This window comes from Apus apus, chromosome 1 (genome assembly GCF_020740795.1).
Source record: "Apus apus isolate bApuApu2 chromosome 1, bApuApu2.pri.cur, whole genome shotgun sequence".
Taxonomy (NCBI): domain Eukaryota; kingdom Metazoa; phylum Chordata; class Aves; order Apodiformes; family Apodidae; genus Apus; species Apus apus.
Window position 1 is genome coordinate 95,043,481 of NC_067282.1, and position 17,602 is coordinate 95,061,082.

The 17,602-nt window shown below is 42.0% G+C and overlaps 2 protein-coding genes across 2 annotated transcripts in view; one reads left to right on the top strand and one right to left on the bottom strand.

The window, feature by feature from the left end:
- The window catches only part of LOC127389658 (trifunctional purine biosynthetic protein adenosine-3-like), a 28,525-nt gene extending 18,660 nt beyond the window's left edge, over positions 1 to 9,865 (top strand). Inside the window, exons 17-25 of the mRNA XM_051630404.1 lie at positions 455 to 653; positions 1,182 to 1,433; positions 1,726 to 1,878; positions 3,115 to 3,321; positions 4,344 to 4,484; positions 4,814 to 4,944; positions 6,685 to 6,826; positions 8,082 to 8,197; positions 8,637 to 9,865. Coding sequence (XP_051486364.1) covers positions 455 to 653; positions 1,182 to 1,433; positions 1,726 to 1,878; positions 3,115 to 3,321; positions 4,344 to 4,484; positions 4,814 to 4,944; positions 6,685 to 6,826; positions 8,082 to 8,197; positions 8,637 to 8,903 — 1,608 coding nt within the window. The 3' untranslated portion in view covers positions 8,904 to 9,865. The remainder of the gene's footprint in view (positions 1 to 454; positions 654 to 1,181; positions 1,434 to 1,725; positions 1,879 to 3,114; positions 3,322 to 4,343; positions 4,485 to 4,813; positions 4,945 to 6,684; positions 6,827 to 8,081; positions 8,198 to 8,636) is intronic.
- Positions 9,866 to 11,480: 1,615 nt separating this feature from the next.
- The window catches only part of LOC127389531 (trifunctional purine biosynthetic protein adenosine-3), a 34,440-nt gene continuing 28,318 nt past the window's right edge, over positions 11,481 to 17,602 (bottom strand). Inside the window, exons 20-22 of the mRNA XM_051630155.1 lie at positions 16,950 to 17,091; positions 14,066 to 14,181; positions 11,481 to 12,906 (exon numbers count right to left, since the gene is read on the bottom strand). Coding sequence (XP_051486115.1) covers positions 12,724 to 12,906; positions 14,066 to 14,181; positions 16,950 to 17,091 — 441 coding nt within the window. The 3' untranslated portion in view covers positions 11,481 to 12,723. The remainder of the gene's footprint in view (positions 12,907 to 14,065; positions 14,182 to 16,949; positions 17,092 to 17,602) is intronic.

The window sequence follows — 17,602 nt, forward strand, 5'->3', positions numbered from 1 at the left end:
TTAATAAATTGTTTCAGTTTTGCTGTGTAGCCTAGTGAAATTAGTAGGTAAAACAGAACACACAGTGATGTTTGAGCAACATTATCTCATTTTTGGAAATTGCTGGGATGTTCTGTAGATTTAATATCCTGGACATCTGTAATTGCTTTAAGACACCTTTTATTCTGGATTTGACATAATATTCCAAAAAAGCAAGCAAACAACCCAGAATGACAATTTCTGGGCAGCTGGAGCTAGAATTTGAATTAAAGTTCCAAAAAACAAAATAGTTTTTTCTTTTCTCTGCAAGAAAATGAGTTGTTTTCTCTTGTTTTAAACTAGATGATGCACCAGGTTATCTGTATGTTCTGTTGTGATTCTTTTCAAGGAAAAAGATTTCTGCTTATTTGGCTGATTAATTTCTGACTTCTGCCTTTTTTTTGTCACCACTGCTGATTCCCATCATGTTTTGCAGATTGCACAGGTGTGTAAGAGACATGACACCATAGGTCAGGACCTGGTTGCCATGTGTGTCAATGCCATCCTGGCTCAAGGAGCAGAGCCTCTCTTCTTCCTCAGTTATTTTGCCTGTGGCAAACTTGATGTTGAAGTGACTGAAACAATCAAAGAAGGAATAGCTGAAGCTTGCAGAAATGCAGGATGTGCTTTCCTAGGTATGAACACGCCTCTCCTTTGAGATTTGAAGATTCTGATGTTGAAACAATTACTAGTGAAATAGACTTTGTAGGCAGAGGCATTAGTTTCTGTTTGGTGGAAAAAAACAGTAAGCATTTGGACTTAAACTCTTCCCTATCTCTAAAATCAGTCAGCACAGATCCTGATTCTTGCTTATTTATCCTTGAGCAAAGGACAGCAAAACTGGATACTTCACGTTCTTGTTCATTCCCTCTCTGTTACTCAATCATAGCAGGGAAGTGCCAGATAAGTAGCATGAAATGGAAAAACAAAACAAAACAAAACATTTTTCTTTCATTAACTTAATGAAGATTTGCTTTGTTGAAGTCTTGAGGTGAGGTAAGAAACCAAGAAGGATTTAAAAAATGTATCTGAATGCCCTGCTTAGGCTTCATGTCGCTGCAGCTGTCCTGGATGTGTTGCTTATTTTAGGAGATGCTAGAGATATAAAGTTAACAATAAAAAATATTTACAGCTAATGCTGACTGATTTCTCTTCCCACTTAGGCAGGGAGACGGCTGAGGTGACAGGCATGTATTCTTCTGGAGAGTATGACCTGGCTGGCTTTGTGGTTGGTGCAGTGGAGCGAGGGCAGATGCTTCTGGGGCTGCGGAGGGCTGATGAGGAGGATGTGCTTATTGGGCTGGCCTCTTCTGGGATTCATGGCCGTGGCTTTAGCGTCATAAGGAAGATTCTCTTAATGTCCTCCTTACACTACTCTTCACCAGCGCCTGGCAGTTGTGGTGACAAGACTCTAGGTACAATATCTTTGTTCTCAGAAACAAACCTGCAAGTGAATAGTGCTCAGACATTTTCATAACTAGGTGCTGCCAAGGGCTGTTCACTTCAGAATGGGTTAGGGTTAGTCAGTCTTTAGGGTAGGTATGTGGGCTTGTGTTCTTGCTTTTGGGAGAGTGGGTCAGCACTTTCTGCTGCTTCCCCAGGTTGTCTGCCACAAAGAGCAGAACCGAACCCATTCAGAGAAGCATTCCCACTAAACACCTAATGACTTTTTAAACAAATGTATTGAATTGACACTTTTCTTTGCAGGAGATATATTGCTGACCCCAGCAAAAATGTACAGTCCATATTTGCTGCCTGTCCTTCGCTCAGGGCATGTGAAGGCTTTTGCCTTCATTGCTGAGGAGGGGTTGCTGGAAGGCATCTCCAGAATCCTGCCAGAACATGTCAGTGCTGTCCTAGGTAAATACCAAAGATGACTGTTTCTGTTTGTCAAAATTTATGTACTGCATAGACTTGACTTTTCAGCTTCAGTTACAACTCAAAGTCAATGCTTTTCTGAAGACCCTAGCAAGAACATCCTTATGTCTAGTGAAGCATCAGCTGATGCACTCTCCCATTGGAAATTTCAGGAGAGTTTGAAGCCAGCTCATCTCTAGGGAAAAGAGGGAATTAGAAGATTGTGTGTTCTGCAAGACAGATTTCCATAGTAGACATTTTGGCCAAACAGTGAAGCTTGTTGAGTGAATTAATTTGATTATTTGCTCCACAGCACTTGTACACACACTTAATGCAATTTTGCGGTATGTGGTAGCTTCCTCGTAACAGATAAGCATCTGACATCTGTAAGTAAGGTAGGACTTTTTCTGTGTGAGCCAGAATTGGGCAAAGTATTCAGAAGTTCAAACAAAATGAAAGAAAACCCTATTAATGTGAGTCCAAAAATGTTGTGGGGATGGGAAGGAGGGAAGGAAGATGTCTATATGTCTGCCTGAATTTCTGTAGAATGAGATTAGAAAGGAAGGAAATAAACCCAACTTATTAATGTGATGCTCAGCTCACTTGCCAGTGCCTGGAACCACAGGCAAGGTAACAAGCCCAATTGTTAGTTTTCCAAAATAAAGTTGAGATGAGGACTCTGCACCATCAAGGTTTCTAGAGACAGCCTAAGTCCATGCCTGCATGAGTAGGGTCACTGTGGAAGCCCATTCACGCTTCTCATCCACTTGTAAACCACTCAGCCTTATTCCAGTCTGCCCACCAACACACTAACAATACACTCTCATATTAATTACTGACTCTTTGAAACAGAAAAACAGGATCTGCTTAAGTAGTCAAAAAAAAACAGAAGGTGGTTTGTCTCATGGCTTATCTCTTACAGAAGGTGTGTTAGTCATCTGTATATTTGTCCTGGCTGATGAGGGATGAATACATTTTAATTCACCATAATTTCCTATATGTTCTCATTAGAAAGCCTGGAGAAGAGTTGACTTCCCCAAAATATGACTAGAAACCTCTAGCTAAGCAGCACCTATCAACTTGACTGGAAATTGGATCAACCTCCTCCTTGGACAGTATTCTTAAAATAGCAATAATTAGTCTCTGTCAGCTTTTGTAATATAACACAGTCATTGTATATAATAAAAGATGGGGAGCAAACATTTGTGCTGATCATACACAATTTTCAATAATTTTCAGATGCTCTGAATTGGAAGATTCCTGAAATCTTTTGCTGGCTTTACAAAGAGGGAAACCTCTCTGAGGAAGAGATGGCTCAGATATTTAATTGTGGGATCGGTGCAGTCTTGGTTGTGCAGAAGGACCTGGCTCAGCATGTTCTCAAGGACATACAGAGACATGAGGAAGCTTGGCTGATTGGGAAAGTTGCTGCTCCCTGTCACACAGGTTAGCAGGTGTTCTAATAGGAAATGCAGACTCTCACAGCAATTAAACAGAGTATAGTTTGATTCAACGTAGGAGATTCATCTGTCTCACTTCAGAGGGGTTTCCACTTTAGGCTGCCCTATTTCATTTTTAATTTGATACAAGCTAAGTTGTTTTAAAGTGTGATGGTGTGAAGTGACAGAACCTCCTTGGAAGTACCATTATCCTCAGTTCTGTAGGCTCTGAGGAGACTTCATATTGTAAAGTTTGTGTAGTTCATATCTGTTTCCTGTCATTTCACTAGGCTGGAGGCTACTTGACACCTTCCATCTCGATTTCATTATTAAATACAGTGAGAAATGAATATATTTTTTCATAGTGACAGTACTTGAATAGTGTCTTACTTAGATACCTGCTTGAAACATGAGTAAATCCCTTTGATGACTGTCTGTATGGACACAAACATTATTTAGTTGATTGTATTTTACCACAATTGTGGTAATTAACCTGCCTCCTTTCCAACCCCTTCCCTACTCACATGGATCCTGTGTAAAGATTGAGGATAGGCCACAACTGTGTACAGTCACATGTGATGGTAGGTCTTCACTCTGGTGTGTTCATTGCTTGGCATACAGCAAGACGTGAGCCAGAATCTCTCTAGAAACCAAATAGCTTGGGGGGCAGTTTGGGCAGCTACTATGCAACCTCAGGTCTGTCAACATCAACTTTAGTTTAATTTTGCAACATGAGAGAAAGAGGAAAACAGGTATAAAAGATTGCAATAATCCTTGAAAAGACTATGCCATACTTGGGCCTTTGGAGACAATTCTGCAAGAGGGTAATACAAAAGAGATAAGAACAACTAGCTTGAGTTGGTTTGTTGAAGTAATACATGTTTTTGTAGTTCAGTAAGTGCTAGCTTAAATTAATTGCTGATGGGTTTTTCTCTTAATTGAAACTTATGATTAGTAAACTATATGAAGTAAATCTAGATGGGAAAGTAAAATCTACGGTATTTTAACTTTTTCCTCACATATTTGGAGGAGATTCTCACATCAAAGTCGAGAATCTTCTTGAAGCTCTGCAGCTGAGCAGCCCCCAGCCTCTGAATAACACTGTTGTTGAGAGTCAACACCAACCCAGAAAAAACAAAGTTAAAGTAGCTGTTCTCATCTCTGGAACAGGTGAGCTTTCATTTATCATCACACAGAGAAATGTGCTGACAAAGGAGAGGCTGAATTCAGCCCTCATACAAGTGCATCCACCATGCCTTTTGTTTCAGTAGAAGTCTATGGAGCCTTCTAAAACCAAGGTTGCATTTTGACTGGAAGTCGAGAAGTTGTATTGTACTGCTTAACAAATGAGCTTTATTAGTGCACAAATTCCTTAGTCCTCTTCTATTTGTGCAGTTCTTGAAAGCAAGATTTTTGTTAAATAAGCAGGACTGAGAGCCAAATCTCAGTGGCATAACTGCTCACCTATTTCATGAATGTTTGCTCTCTCTTCATTGGAGGCACAAACCTTGCTGCACTCATCAGTTATGCAAAAGAGCCAGGCAGTTGTGCTCAAGTTGTCCTTGTCATCTCCAACAAGTCTGGTGTGGAAGAACTACGAAATGCATCCCGGGCTGGAATTCCCACCAGGGTAAAGACACCTATTTCCTTTCCTCATTATCACCAACTCACAGCTACTGAATCCGTAGGTCTTTTATGAAATGCTTGGTAAGCTTTAATGTCTTGTTTTCTTTAAACCTTTTATATGGGTAAGTGGATGTAGCACAAAGCTGTCAAAGTTACCAGTACAGGCAGAGCTGAAAGCTGTATGGACAGTGCTCACTATAGGCTGTGTCTTTCCTATCACTTCAGTGAGTGCTGCAGTCCTTAGTTAGGAAGGGACTCAAGCTTGCAAGTGCTCTGATGATTTGAGTCTGAGATGGTAGCCCATGCAGCTTCAAGCTGCCGCCTCCAGGGATGGTGACTCAACCACTTCCCTGGGCAGCCTGTGCCAGTGCTTGACAACCCTTTCAGTGCAGAAATTTTTCTCAATATCTAATCTAAACGTCCTCTGGTGCAATTTGAGGCCATTTCCTTTTGTTCTATCTCTTGTAACTTGGGAGAAGAGACCAACATCCACCTCGCTATAACCTCTTTTCAGGTAATTGTAGAGAGCAGTAAGATCTCCGCTCAGCCTTCTTTTCTCTAGGCTAAACAACCCCAGTTTCCTCAGCTGCTCCTCATAAGACATGCTCCAGACCCTTCAACAACTTCATTGCTCTTCTTTGGGCATGCTTTAGCACCAACATAAGCATGTTGTCTCCGTGGTTCATCCCTTCTTAGAAAGACCTTTGTCTCATGTTGTGCTCAGTCACTTTCAGCAGCACCGTATGAATTGCTTCTACCTGTGGGCAGTAGAGTAGCACTGTGTTATAGAAACTTCCATTGGTTTGTTTAATAAACAAAAATACAGAAATTTAGTAACATCATATCATATTTGCCAAAGTATAGAACATGGCTTTTGGAAACGTTCAGCAGCTTGGGATTTCAAATGCAGCCCACCAGGAGCTACTCCTTGTAACATGTAGTGATTCTGAGCAGTTAATCACAGTTGTACAGCTGCACACAGATGGGAATAAACACTGCTAGAGGGTCTTCATGCATTAAAAAGTTCTCAGCAAGCTTCCTCAACAGCTGAGTTGGATACATACTCCTTTTTATCTGGTGGTATAAAGATTAATCTCTGGGGAAAAAAGTTATGTCAGAATTAATTGGTGTTTTCATAGGCAAAAGTATGATAGCTTTGTTAGCCCCTTATTTGAATGTCTTCATGAACACAGTCAGGATTCAATGCTTAGCTTGGGAGCTGGGGCTGGGAGGTGGAGTAGAAATAGAGCAAGACTTGACTTCTTCCCTTGTACAGAATGTCTGGCCAATTTGTTTACTTTTTAGATAAGTTCATGATTTTCAGTAAGCAACTGTAAACTGGTGGTGATGTTGATGAGTTGTTACTATTTTTACTTTAGTCTTTGGCTAGACATTCTGGAGTAAGAGGTCAGTATCTTCTGGTATGTTCTCCCTTATTTTTCTCTATGGTATTGCCCACGTTTCTGTTTCCACAGTTCACTTTTGTGCAGATATTCTACACATTCCAGAAGTATCCTGTGTGAAACAGCCAGCATTAACTAGCAAGTGACTGGGGTGTTGCCAGGAATGTATGAATGTGAGAAATCACAAATATCCTGAATAATATACCAATCTATAACTTTTAAATCCTCAAATATCTTGGGATTAATATTCATTTTGCTTTCTCTTTGTTGCCAAAGTAGCTGCTCTCATTCACAAAAAGTCATTTCCTTGATATGGCTTTTGATCAGTTTTAATGTTTTAGGTGATTGATCATAAGTTATACGGGAGTCGCTCTGAATTTGACAGCACAATTGACCAAGTTCTTGAAGAATTCTCTGTTGAACTAATATGTCTTTCAGGATTTATGAGAATTTTGTCCAGTCCCTTTCTCAGAAAATGGAAAGGTAAGAAATCATAACTGTAAAAGAGAAAATAAAATGTGGATGCTTGTTCTCTCTGGAATTACACTGTCATAGATCTTTGGTTTTGGTTACATCTCTCACAGCCTTGCTGACACTGAGGACTGCGTGTAACAGTGGGGCTGCCCTGTGTGTTCATTCAGTCTGGCCAGTGGGACTGCACTGGGGTTCTCTTCATTGGCAGCAAAATGCCTTTGCTGCCATCATGAGCAGCACAGAGGCTAAATCGGGGTCATAGAGTTGGTCTGCCTGCCTTCCTGCTGGGAAGCAGAAATGCCTGCAGAGTGGGCAGGAGTTTGGTTCTCTCTGCAGTAGGGAACCAGTAGCATAACTGTGTCATTTCTTGAGCTGTGCTGGGAAGTTGTGCTGAACGTACTCATTGCAGCTGTTACTCAGAAAAAAAAAAAGTGAGGGAGACTTGATTTCTCAATGCCTCACCCTCCTGTGCTGCCCTGGGGGGCTGCACAGCACAGCAGTACTCTGTGCTGCATGCTGGAAGTACAGCCTCTGCAGACCCCCAGTGAGTGTGGCTCTGCTGCGGGGCAGAGCTTGCTTTAGATGTGCTCCAGGCCAGTGGCGGGGGGAACACAAACTCCTCTTTTCCTCTTGGATCTGGGCAACAAGTGCCAGCTCCTGAGGCCCAGCACAGAAGTCAGTCAGTCAGTCAGTCAGTCAGTCAGTCACTCACTCACTCACTCACTCACTCACTCACTCACTCACTCACTCACTCACTCACTGTGTGGATTGCAATTGGACAGGCTCCTTTGGGAATGATGTTTCCTATGAAAATCACTTCCATCTGTGCAGTGGCTCTGCATCAGGCTGCAGTGTGAAGTCCACTTCCAAGCCTGTCATTGGCAGCATGAGGGCTGGTCACCTAGGAAGCAGGAGAGACTTATGACTCTGCCCATCCACAGATGCACAAGGTCCTTGGCCTTAACAGAAGCATGCTTGCCTGCCAAAGCCTGCACACCATCACCTGTGTTCCTGGAAGAGCAGGATTTCCTCAGATTGCTTCCTCACGTGCCCTTAGATATTCTAACACTGTGTATATATTTTGCTTTTGAACCTGAATGTGAACATGCTCTGTTACAGTCTAACTGCAGTTGAGACCAGTTAAACTCCTGAGTGGTGCTCAGTGCTGTTCTCTTGAACTGATAAAAAAACTCACGATTAATATTAAAGGAAATTTGGTTCAAAATTTTTTTTTTTCTTTTTTTTCTCTCACACTGATGCCCAGGGAAAATTTTGAATGCTTCCCCCTCTCTTTTCCCATCAATCAAGGGTGGAAATGCCCATCAGCAAGCCCTGCAAAGTGGATTAAAAGTCACAGGCTGCACTGTGCATTTTGTCCTGGTAAGTGTCCTTTTGCCTAACATTCAGTAAGTTATGAAAAAAAAATATTCTTTTTTCTTTTCTTTCTGAAAGCAGAAACAGCAAGAGGTGACAGGAATGTGTGAAAAACTTGGGACTGTTACCAGTAAAAACAGGAAGATGTGGGGGTTACATTGCATTTGTGATTTCTTGAGGTCCTGTCTTCTTCCTTCATATTTTGTTTCTTTCTTCAGTTTCTCCTACCCTCAGCAAACTGCCCTCTGAATCTTCTAGCCCCTCATGTAATGTGGGTGCCCCTAATGGAGGTTGTGAGCCTCTCCAGATGTACTTTCAGCCTCCTGCACACAATTACAGCTGTGGTCTCCAAGATCTCTCAGATCTGCCCCATCTGCATTGTCTGTAACCTTTCTGAGACTGTTAACCAGCCTCTTGTGAAAACCTGCCAATATTCCCTTTTTAGGAGGAACCTAGTCCAAAAGCAGTGATCCACCAGGAGCCAGTATCTGTGAAGGCAGAGGACACTGAGGAGACACTGTCAGAAAGGGTCAAAGAAGCGGAGTGCCGGGCTTTTCCCATCGCCCTGCAGCTGGTGGCCAGTGGAGCAGTGCAGTTGGGAGATGATGGTAAAACCCACTGGAGGCAAGAGAGCCAAAGCCTCTGTCTTCAAGAGGAGATGTGCACGTCCTCTCTCGTGGCTCTGGAGCCCCAAGAAAACGATGTGGTGTAGCCAGGGTAATGAGTGGCTTGTGCTCTGCTCGTCTTCCTCTCCTCCTCCCTGCCCTCAATGTTCTTCTCTTTGACTGCAGGCGTATCAGTATCACAGGTTTCCCTTCTAAGCTGTGATCCTTTTCCCTTAGCTTGCAGCTTTAATTACACACCTTTTGCAGAACTGGCAGTGGAAGCCAAGCTATCATTTCAGATTTTAAATTTCTTTGTTCTGTTTTGTATCTTTGTATCTGTAAGAGAGATACTGTGTTACAAATCAAAGAGGGGTCTTAAGCTGTAAAAATGCTGTAGTGCTTCAGAGGGAAATTAATTCTTCTGAGGGGTCAGTTTTTATTGACTGCATCACATTGCAGAGCACCAAGAGTTTCACAAAGCAGCCACAAACAGGAGCTGTGCTGCTGCAAAAGGGTGACAAGCTCTTCCTGGATGAAGGAAGCCAGACATGCCAGGGTAGATCAGTGAAGCCCAGCCTGGAACAGTGTGGATTTGGGGGTGAACAAACATTAGGGATGAATCCATAGCTCTGTGGGAGTAGGTGGGAGCCTGCAAGGACCTCATCCTTGTGAGGCCCTCCACTGTGAGAGCATCTCAGGGTACAGAGAACAGGGCATGTAAACATGTGGGAACCAGAGTCTAGTGAGCTGCCAAACCTGGAGGCCAAAAAAAGCAGGGAACCTTTAGAAAGCAAACCAAAATGAAACAAACTCCCCTTCACAGGTTATTTGTCAATACGATGTAATAGTGCTTATTGAACATACATCTAAATACTTTCCCTTGCTCCTTGAAAGAGGGCTGTGCATTGACATTTCCAGAGTTTCACATTAAAACACATGGCTCTTGAGGAATGAAAATTTTATTAGAGGGACTAGAAACATCAGATTTTAGGCTTTTTTCTTCCTTCATCCTTGAAATAGCAGAACAAGACATCCTCACCTTAACTTGTAGTAGCAGGAAAATCTCAGGTTTTTTTGTTGACTGAATGATGGGCTCAGACCAAGGAGTCACTGTGTTGAAATAAAACCATTTTCTGTGGAAGTTTTTTTTTTTTTATCTGCCAGAATAATGGCTTGCAGTCAAGTAATAGATCAGAGGAAGAAAGCTAGCTAAGAAGCTACTTAAACAAACTAGAAAAGAAGTTGGTAGAGCTGAATTTTCCAGGGAAGGGATCACTAGTGGTCATTAGATCCAGTGAAAAAAAATGTATTTTTGTTTTGGTATTACATGTACTGTAAGGGACATACTGTATATCTTGCTGTTGGCTGTATCAGGCTGTTTGAAGGCAGGAATTAGCTCCAGTTAAAAAGTCTACAATTTTTCCTTTTTATTTTTTTAATGGTAGCTAGTTGTGTTTCAGTAGTTAGGGAGGGGAGAAAAATTCAGTGCCCTGCTGTAGGCTCTGCTATTTATGTACAGACGTCTGTATTTGTCTCTTGCACTCCAATGATTGGAGCAAGGAATGTATGTTTTCCATGGGCTGGGAGAAACAGGAAGAACTGTAAAGAAGCAAGGTTTTTACAATAAACACATTGTTTAGTGTGCTTTCAGTCTGTTGTAAGTGTTTAGTAACTTCATGTTGTATCTTATCTGAATTGCATAGCATGCATGACTGAATGTTACAAACTTAACAAATAAAATGGTAGAAGAGAATAGGGTGCTAGTTATTGTACCCTGACAGGTCTCCAGACTACCACCATGATATGGAACCACTCTCTCTCAATTGTGTTCCTGGCTAGTTAGCTATTTATTATTTTTAGAGCGTGGTAATTGAAGCAAAGCATTCAAAGGATTAGTTCACAATGGAATTTCTTTTCATACATTTATAGAAATACAGACAGGTCCTTGAATCCCATTTGTCATAAGTCTTATATGGCAAAATACCTGAATCTTGCTCAAGCTGTCTGTGATGGAATGGGGTACTGGATTTGGAGTGCCTGGGTCTTCTGCTGTTGGCCTTCCTGGCAGTGATCAACCTACTTTTACCAATGATGCTGTACTTATTACCTGTACAGGTAGTGATTTCACCCCTAGTGATCTTATTTCTTCTAAGGTGTGAGTTAATTTAAGTACAATTTATTTTGGCTTGTAAAAGGATTGCTGTGAACTTGTGCAGCCTGAACCCCTGCCAGAGCTGGACGCTCCCAGCATCTTTTGCATTCTCCCTGAGACAGGCTGGATTTCAAGCCTTGGCAGACAGTGCCTGTGGAGGGGGAGGCTCTTCTGTAGGAGGGCAGGTTTGTAAAGAAAAAAGCTGGGCTGAAGGCTCAGCTTTTCTTCTTTGCCCTTTACAAGCAAATTCAATTTGACCATGTCATCTTCCTCTCTATCTGTTTGAGCTTTATCCTCACTGACGAATGATGACAGGAGTATTTTGTCAGCAAGTTTTTTCACCACAGACCATCTGGCCACCAAAACAGTAAGGTCACCACACTCCACAATTCATGACCAACTTATACAGAATTGTACGTGTCTGTAACCTCACAAACTGATCTACAGTTGCTGTACTGTAGGCAAAGTTAGATTTTGTTTCACAAACTCCTTCTGCAGCTTATACCGCCAGTAAAGGAATTCCAAGGAAAGCTTTTGACATGTAATTTCTTTATTAGACTTTATTTCAAATCCCAATTGAGATTACGCCAACATGGAAGTACCATAAGGACAAGAGTGCACAGAATACAAATCAGCTTTCTCTGTATTAAAAAGGAGCTCTAGAACATACATAATCAGCTTCAGTCAGGTGCTTCTGGTTTGTATGGGGGAAAACTGATTCTTTTACTAAATACCTAATTTATTTTTTTTCACAGCTATGACAAAACGTTAAAAGAAAACTAGGTGCTTTTTCACCGGAGTTCAGCTGTGCAAAAAACCCTACTGTTTTCAGAATGGTAGCATGTACTAGGCTTCCATTAGTATGATTCCAGGTGAAAATACTGTTGCAAGAATAAAGGCATTTAACTTCAGCAGAATTTCTGAAGGATGTCTCACAAACCAAGAACACATTCTGTATCTAGTCCTAACTCCCTTCTTGCTCAGTCAAATAAAAAATCCCCGGTTCTTTTGGCTCTGAACAAATCTCTGAGGGGAATTCATGTGTGGATTCACATGAGGATGCTTGAACGCAAATGATCAGCAGACATTTAATTCTATTTAGCATCTGATTAATAGCAGGTCTGATAGTTGAAATTACTTGACATGTCCACAGAATCTGGGCCAGACAAGATCTACCAACATTAAAACAGAAACTATATGGAAAAAAAATCCATTTCATTATCTGCAGGTATAGCTAGTGTTCTGCGAGGCCAGTTTTTCTCATTTTGGCTAAAGATTTTTATGAGTAGAGTTTTTTGCCCTTAGCTGTCTCTTCCACTGAACTAGTTCCAGTGCTTTTCCTCACATACACTTTACAGCACATGAGAATCCCATTACAGCTGGTATGGTCTGTTAGACAGTCTTAACTGATGTTCCTACGTCAATCTCGGAGATGCTCAGATCTCTCTGTAAGCAACTGAATGTTTTCTAGTTTGTTAAGAAAGTGATTGAGAACCAAAATGTTGGCCAAGGCAGTGACTATCATTAGGAAGCGTGTAACAGAGCCATTGCTGAAACTACTGAGAACAGCCCCCTGCCTTAATATTCCCATTTGTGGCTTTTTCTGGATTTTACTTCAAATCTTTAACCATTTGAGAACATGACATGGAAAAGTCTATGTTGAAAACACTTAGTGAAGAGAATACACTGTGCGTGTTATTAGGCCATCAACTCCGTTTTGACCAATTAAGTCACCCCACCTGTCCCGTCTGAGGACCTTAATGGACATGCTGCTCCTACTTCCAGTAGATCTTGCCAGCTTCCCCCACCTGGACAGCCCCGCTGGCAACAAGCTGCAGGGCAGCTGGGAAGGCTCTGTGCTCGGCCTCCTTCACCCTTTCGGACAGGGTTTCCACTGTGTCACCAATCTTAACTGGAACTGCCTCTTGGAAAATGATTGCTCCAGCGTCAACCTCCTCCTGTAAAAGTGATAGCCAGAAAGTCTGTACCCCTGAGAGAGAGAGGGGCCCAGCTGTACAACAAGGAATGTAATCCAGCTGCCTCAGGGATCTGTTTATCATTATGCTGTTACAGGAAACACGGATTTGTGTGAATGTGAGGAGTGCAGGAAAGATGCCAGGACTCACACTGGCCAGTGAGGGGCTAACAGAAGTGTGGGGTTCAAAGTCAAAGAAGAGACGGGCAGAACACCAGTGAGCAACACTGCTGCTACAGAAAACAACAAAAGTCATGTTAACTGGGAACATGATAGGCTAAATTGGACAAAATTATGACATTTCAATTCAGAAGAGTGAATTAGCCAAGTCTTGGCACCGAGCGGGACTAGGGCACCCAGCAGATCTTTCTTTTGCACGTTAAAGAGGCAGATCCCTGCTGTTTAGTTATTGTTTCTCAGTACATTGCCACACAGAGAAGAAACCCAAAGTCATACCATGGGGAAAGGAATGCAATTTTTCCTTCTATCTGGAAAAATAGTTTTTGTCTCTTTTTCCAAGAGAAAGCAAAAATAAGTAGAACAGATTTCAGGATCAGTGGAAAATGGGAGGATAATCTGAAGAATGCAGTAGAGGAGGGGAGAGTAGTTACTGTCAATCCTGAGCACTGACCAAGATGGAAAAAATGCTCCCTGAGCTGATAAAAATATGCAGCTTCCATGCTGAGAGACCTCTGCCTTTTGTTTTCTTATTTTTTGACTTACATAAATTGCAAAGTTTCTTCTCTGTTCTCACAAACACTGGATTACTTCTTAACAATTCTAAGCTTCTCATGCCATTTCCAGTGTTGCTTTTTTTTCCTTGAGAGCACCAAATAAGATTTAGGGCTAGCCAAGGCCTTTTACGGACAAGTATCCCCACCACAACACATGGAAGGCTGCAGTGAGATGCTTAGAGAAGAAATTAATTTAGGTAAAGCTTAAACTACATAGACTATTCATTTCCAGTTCCTTCTCCAGGCACAGCAAACTACAGCACAATATTGTGTAATAATGTTTTGAATGAACAAAGGAGAAAATGTAGTCAAATATAATGGTATAAGGGTGTTCCAAGCAAGCTCTGAGGTGAAAATTTTAAGACTAATTAGTTAGAGAATTAAAGGGAGGGAGAAGGAAGTACTTACAGCTACAAAGTGTACAGTACAGCCTGTGACTCGGACTCCAGCTTGTAACACCAATTTGTGGGCATTTGCTCCCTTAAAAGAAGGCAGTAGAGATGGGTGGATGTTCAGTATTTTTCCTGGAAAATTACAAGTGTGGTCATTGCCAGGCATTCAGCCTTACTAGAGTGTTCAAAGCACCATAATCAACAGAGCAACAAAATACATTGGTGAAAAAGATTTTTCATGACTTTTGCATACGCTTGGTTTTTGATGATGATGCCAGACAACCAGCCCGAAGCATTTCAGAATGTCTTGCTGTTTCAGAAAAACCAAAGCCAGCAATCAGTTACAATTAATCGTGTGGCTAAAGCACACTTCTCTGGTGACCAATAATGATTAATTTTTTGATGCAGCCGTCCCTTCCCCCAGCATCTTATTCTTCTCTTTTTTGATCACAAGCACAATCCTCTTTCTTACAAACTCAGCACCCGGAAGAAACTCAGCACCATTTCAAATGATGTAACAGACTCCCTCATGACAAGTCAAAAATTCTTTAGCCTGGACTTTTCCTCCACACCTTTTTTTGGCCTAATAAAAGACAACAGCTGCTCATATAGGAGCCTGTCTCCCTGCCCTTCCAAAAAGCACCTGTCTACCAATACTGCTTTCCATGTGGAAAGTTGGCTGAAGGATCCCGAAATTGATAGTGTAACCACTAATGCTCAACCAGGTGCAACCCTGGTTATAACCCTGGGAAGCCTGTAACTTGTGTCTCCTTCAGAAGTGAAAGCATATGCCTGAGTTCCTGCCTGGCTGTGAAGAGTGGCTGCCTGTAACCTCAGGGTCTCACCGCTACAGCAACCTGATGATTAAACCATGAGGAAGCCTCCTTTCTTCTGGCAGACTTCTCCTGTCTGGTCCTAGTATGTCTGTGACAACTCCTCCAACCTGTTCTGGACCACAATGAAGTCAAAAGGTGCTTGACAGCCCTAGATCTTCTCTTAGGTTCCGTACAAACACTTACAGGATAAAAAAATAAGTGGCCATCAATACTATTTATAACACAGTCTGCTGCGCCCACACTGTCTCTGCGTGCCTCCTGTTTAGGAGGACTGTATGTCATCAGGATTCATTGAACACCACCCAAATGCCAAGCAGAGAGACTGAGCTTGACGCAGGCTGGCAGAGGCAGCAGCGGCCTGAAATAGAGGCTTGTGATTCTGTAATGTGAAGTGAAGGCCATTTCTGGCAACATGATACGAAACCTGCACTCTCACCGCAATAACTCGTGCCGATATTGACCTGTGCAAGTTAAAGAGGCTAAGAGGATCGGTATTGACTGATCTTTAGCAATATCTCAAATGTGTTTAGTATCCCAAAAATAGCCCTTCAGCATCTCCCCACTTGCTGCTTGAGCAAAAAAGCATTGGGGTGAGTGGAAAAAAGCACCGTGCCCTTCTGAACTTCCCCAGTCTTCTCATCACGGTACCATCAGAAATTGTTCTAAAGAAAAGTTTGCTTGTTACTGTTGTATGTTTTTAAAATCTGTTCTTTAGGTTAACATTAAAAATCAACATTTCAAGGCCATTCAACAAGATCGTTTCACAACTAACTTCACAATGTACAACCTTCTGACTACAGGAGAAAGGGAAGGTAACAGCTTTTAAGAGTGCAGCAATGAGAATTGATTGCTCCTGGACAGTTTAGGTTTGTCAGCGCATGACTGGGGCAGAGTTTTATAGCAGGCTCCTGCTAGCTTTATTTGGACAAGATTTCTGCACCAGCAAAAGTTCTTTTCCATCCTACACACACATACTCTACTCAAAACACACCTCTCAGAGTGAGGGATTCCTCTCTCCTAACTACAGCTGTCTACAGCATGGACATTTACATCTTCATCTTCTGGACTGCGTAATGAATGGAGCAAAACAAAACCAATTCCTCTGATTTACTTCAGTTGACAGCTTTAGCATAAAAAGAACTGCCTCCCAGGAATGCCTGTTTTGCTCCACTGATTTTAAAGAGAGGTTTGAAAAGTTGTCCAGGTGTAAAAGGTCTGTGTCACAGGCACACCCAGGATAACACAAAAGTCACCAGGTGAACTATAAAGGCCGCCCAGGGAGCTGCAATGTATAGGCTAACCAGCCTTGTAACTGACATGAGCAAGAACTAGTTTAAGTAACCGTGACTGAACCCAAAGCAGAGCAAAGAGGGAGAAGAGCAGCTCTCTCTGTGTGATTTAGGAGTCCCTAAAAGAAAGAGCAGTAAGAAGAGGAACGTAACAGCTGAGGGAGGGAGAAAATCCACTGAAGTAGGCAGAGGTGTTACAGGAAAACCTGTAAAAGATGACCAGGATGGAGACATTGTGAAAACTTTGGACAAACAAGAGCTGAATCTGCCTGTGAAACACACCACCCACAGATTCAGACAGCTCCTGGGACACCTGACCAGAAGACTGCCAACACCTTGTTAATAGGAACTGCATATCACTGCCTGGTTTTGCAGTTTTAAATGCAACCTAAGCAGCTCATCTGTTAGGGGAAGGAATTCTCAGTGGCTGGATGCTCACCTCTCCCCAGCCAAAACTCACTGCTTAGGTAACAATTTGCCCTGCAGCTCGTGTTTGCAGGGGCCTAAAGTTTTTACAGCCTTATTTTAAAATATTTTCTAATAAATCAAAGACCACTTGGCTTCCTTAAACCTCTATGGAAATTATAGAAGGGAGGGGAAAAATACTGCCTTTCTCTTTCTCACCTTTTTACTTATAAGATGGGAAGAGTCTAGTTTCCTGCAAATCCAGAATTAATACGGTCCCTTTTCTATATTTTTCCCATATTCTTTCTCTTGAGGCTAAGCTGTAAAATTCCCTTTTTTAAAAATGCATGCACTGCTATGCTGTGCTTACCTTCCCATTTTTTGACAAAAGGCCCTGACAGTATTCTCATAAATCCAGCCAGACAGATCAGTTCAACTGAGAATTCTTGAAGGACTTTGTCAACTGCGCTGTCAAATGCAGTGCGGCTTTCATACGATGTATGGTCAATAACCTGTGATAACCCAAAGACGAAGAAATACGGACATCGTGTTAATTTAATCTACATGTCCTAAGAGCCCAATGAGAGGGTAGCCTGGACTAATAAACAAAAAACAAGTAAATCTCCGTGTGTGGTTCAAGTTGGGTGCACACAGGAAGAAAAGCAGTTTATAAATGCATGCAGCTATCAGACAAACAGTCTTTATTCCTATTCACACAGAGCAATCATCAGAATAAAGAAGGATTTCATTTTACTAGGCCCACAGCTGTAGGTCCCAGCATTTGGACACAATTTAGCAGCCTCCACTAAGAAAACCTAAAGTCTTGGAATGATTTTTCTCAGTTTAAGGCCTCTGATAGTTTTGAGCAGTTGAGCCTTGCCAAAAATTATATCGGAAAACCTTGAAGGAAAGGCTAATCACAAGCTGATAAAACAGCCCCTACTGCAAAAGGTCGATATAACCAAGTTAAAGTATTTTCCATCCAGGATACATCCCCCAATTTACACAGGAAGAAGGCAGTGC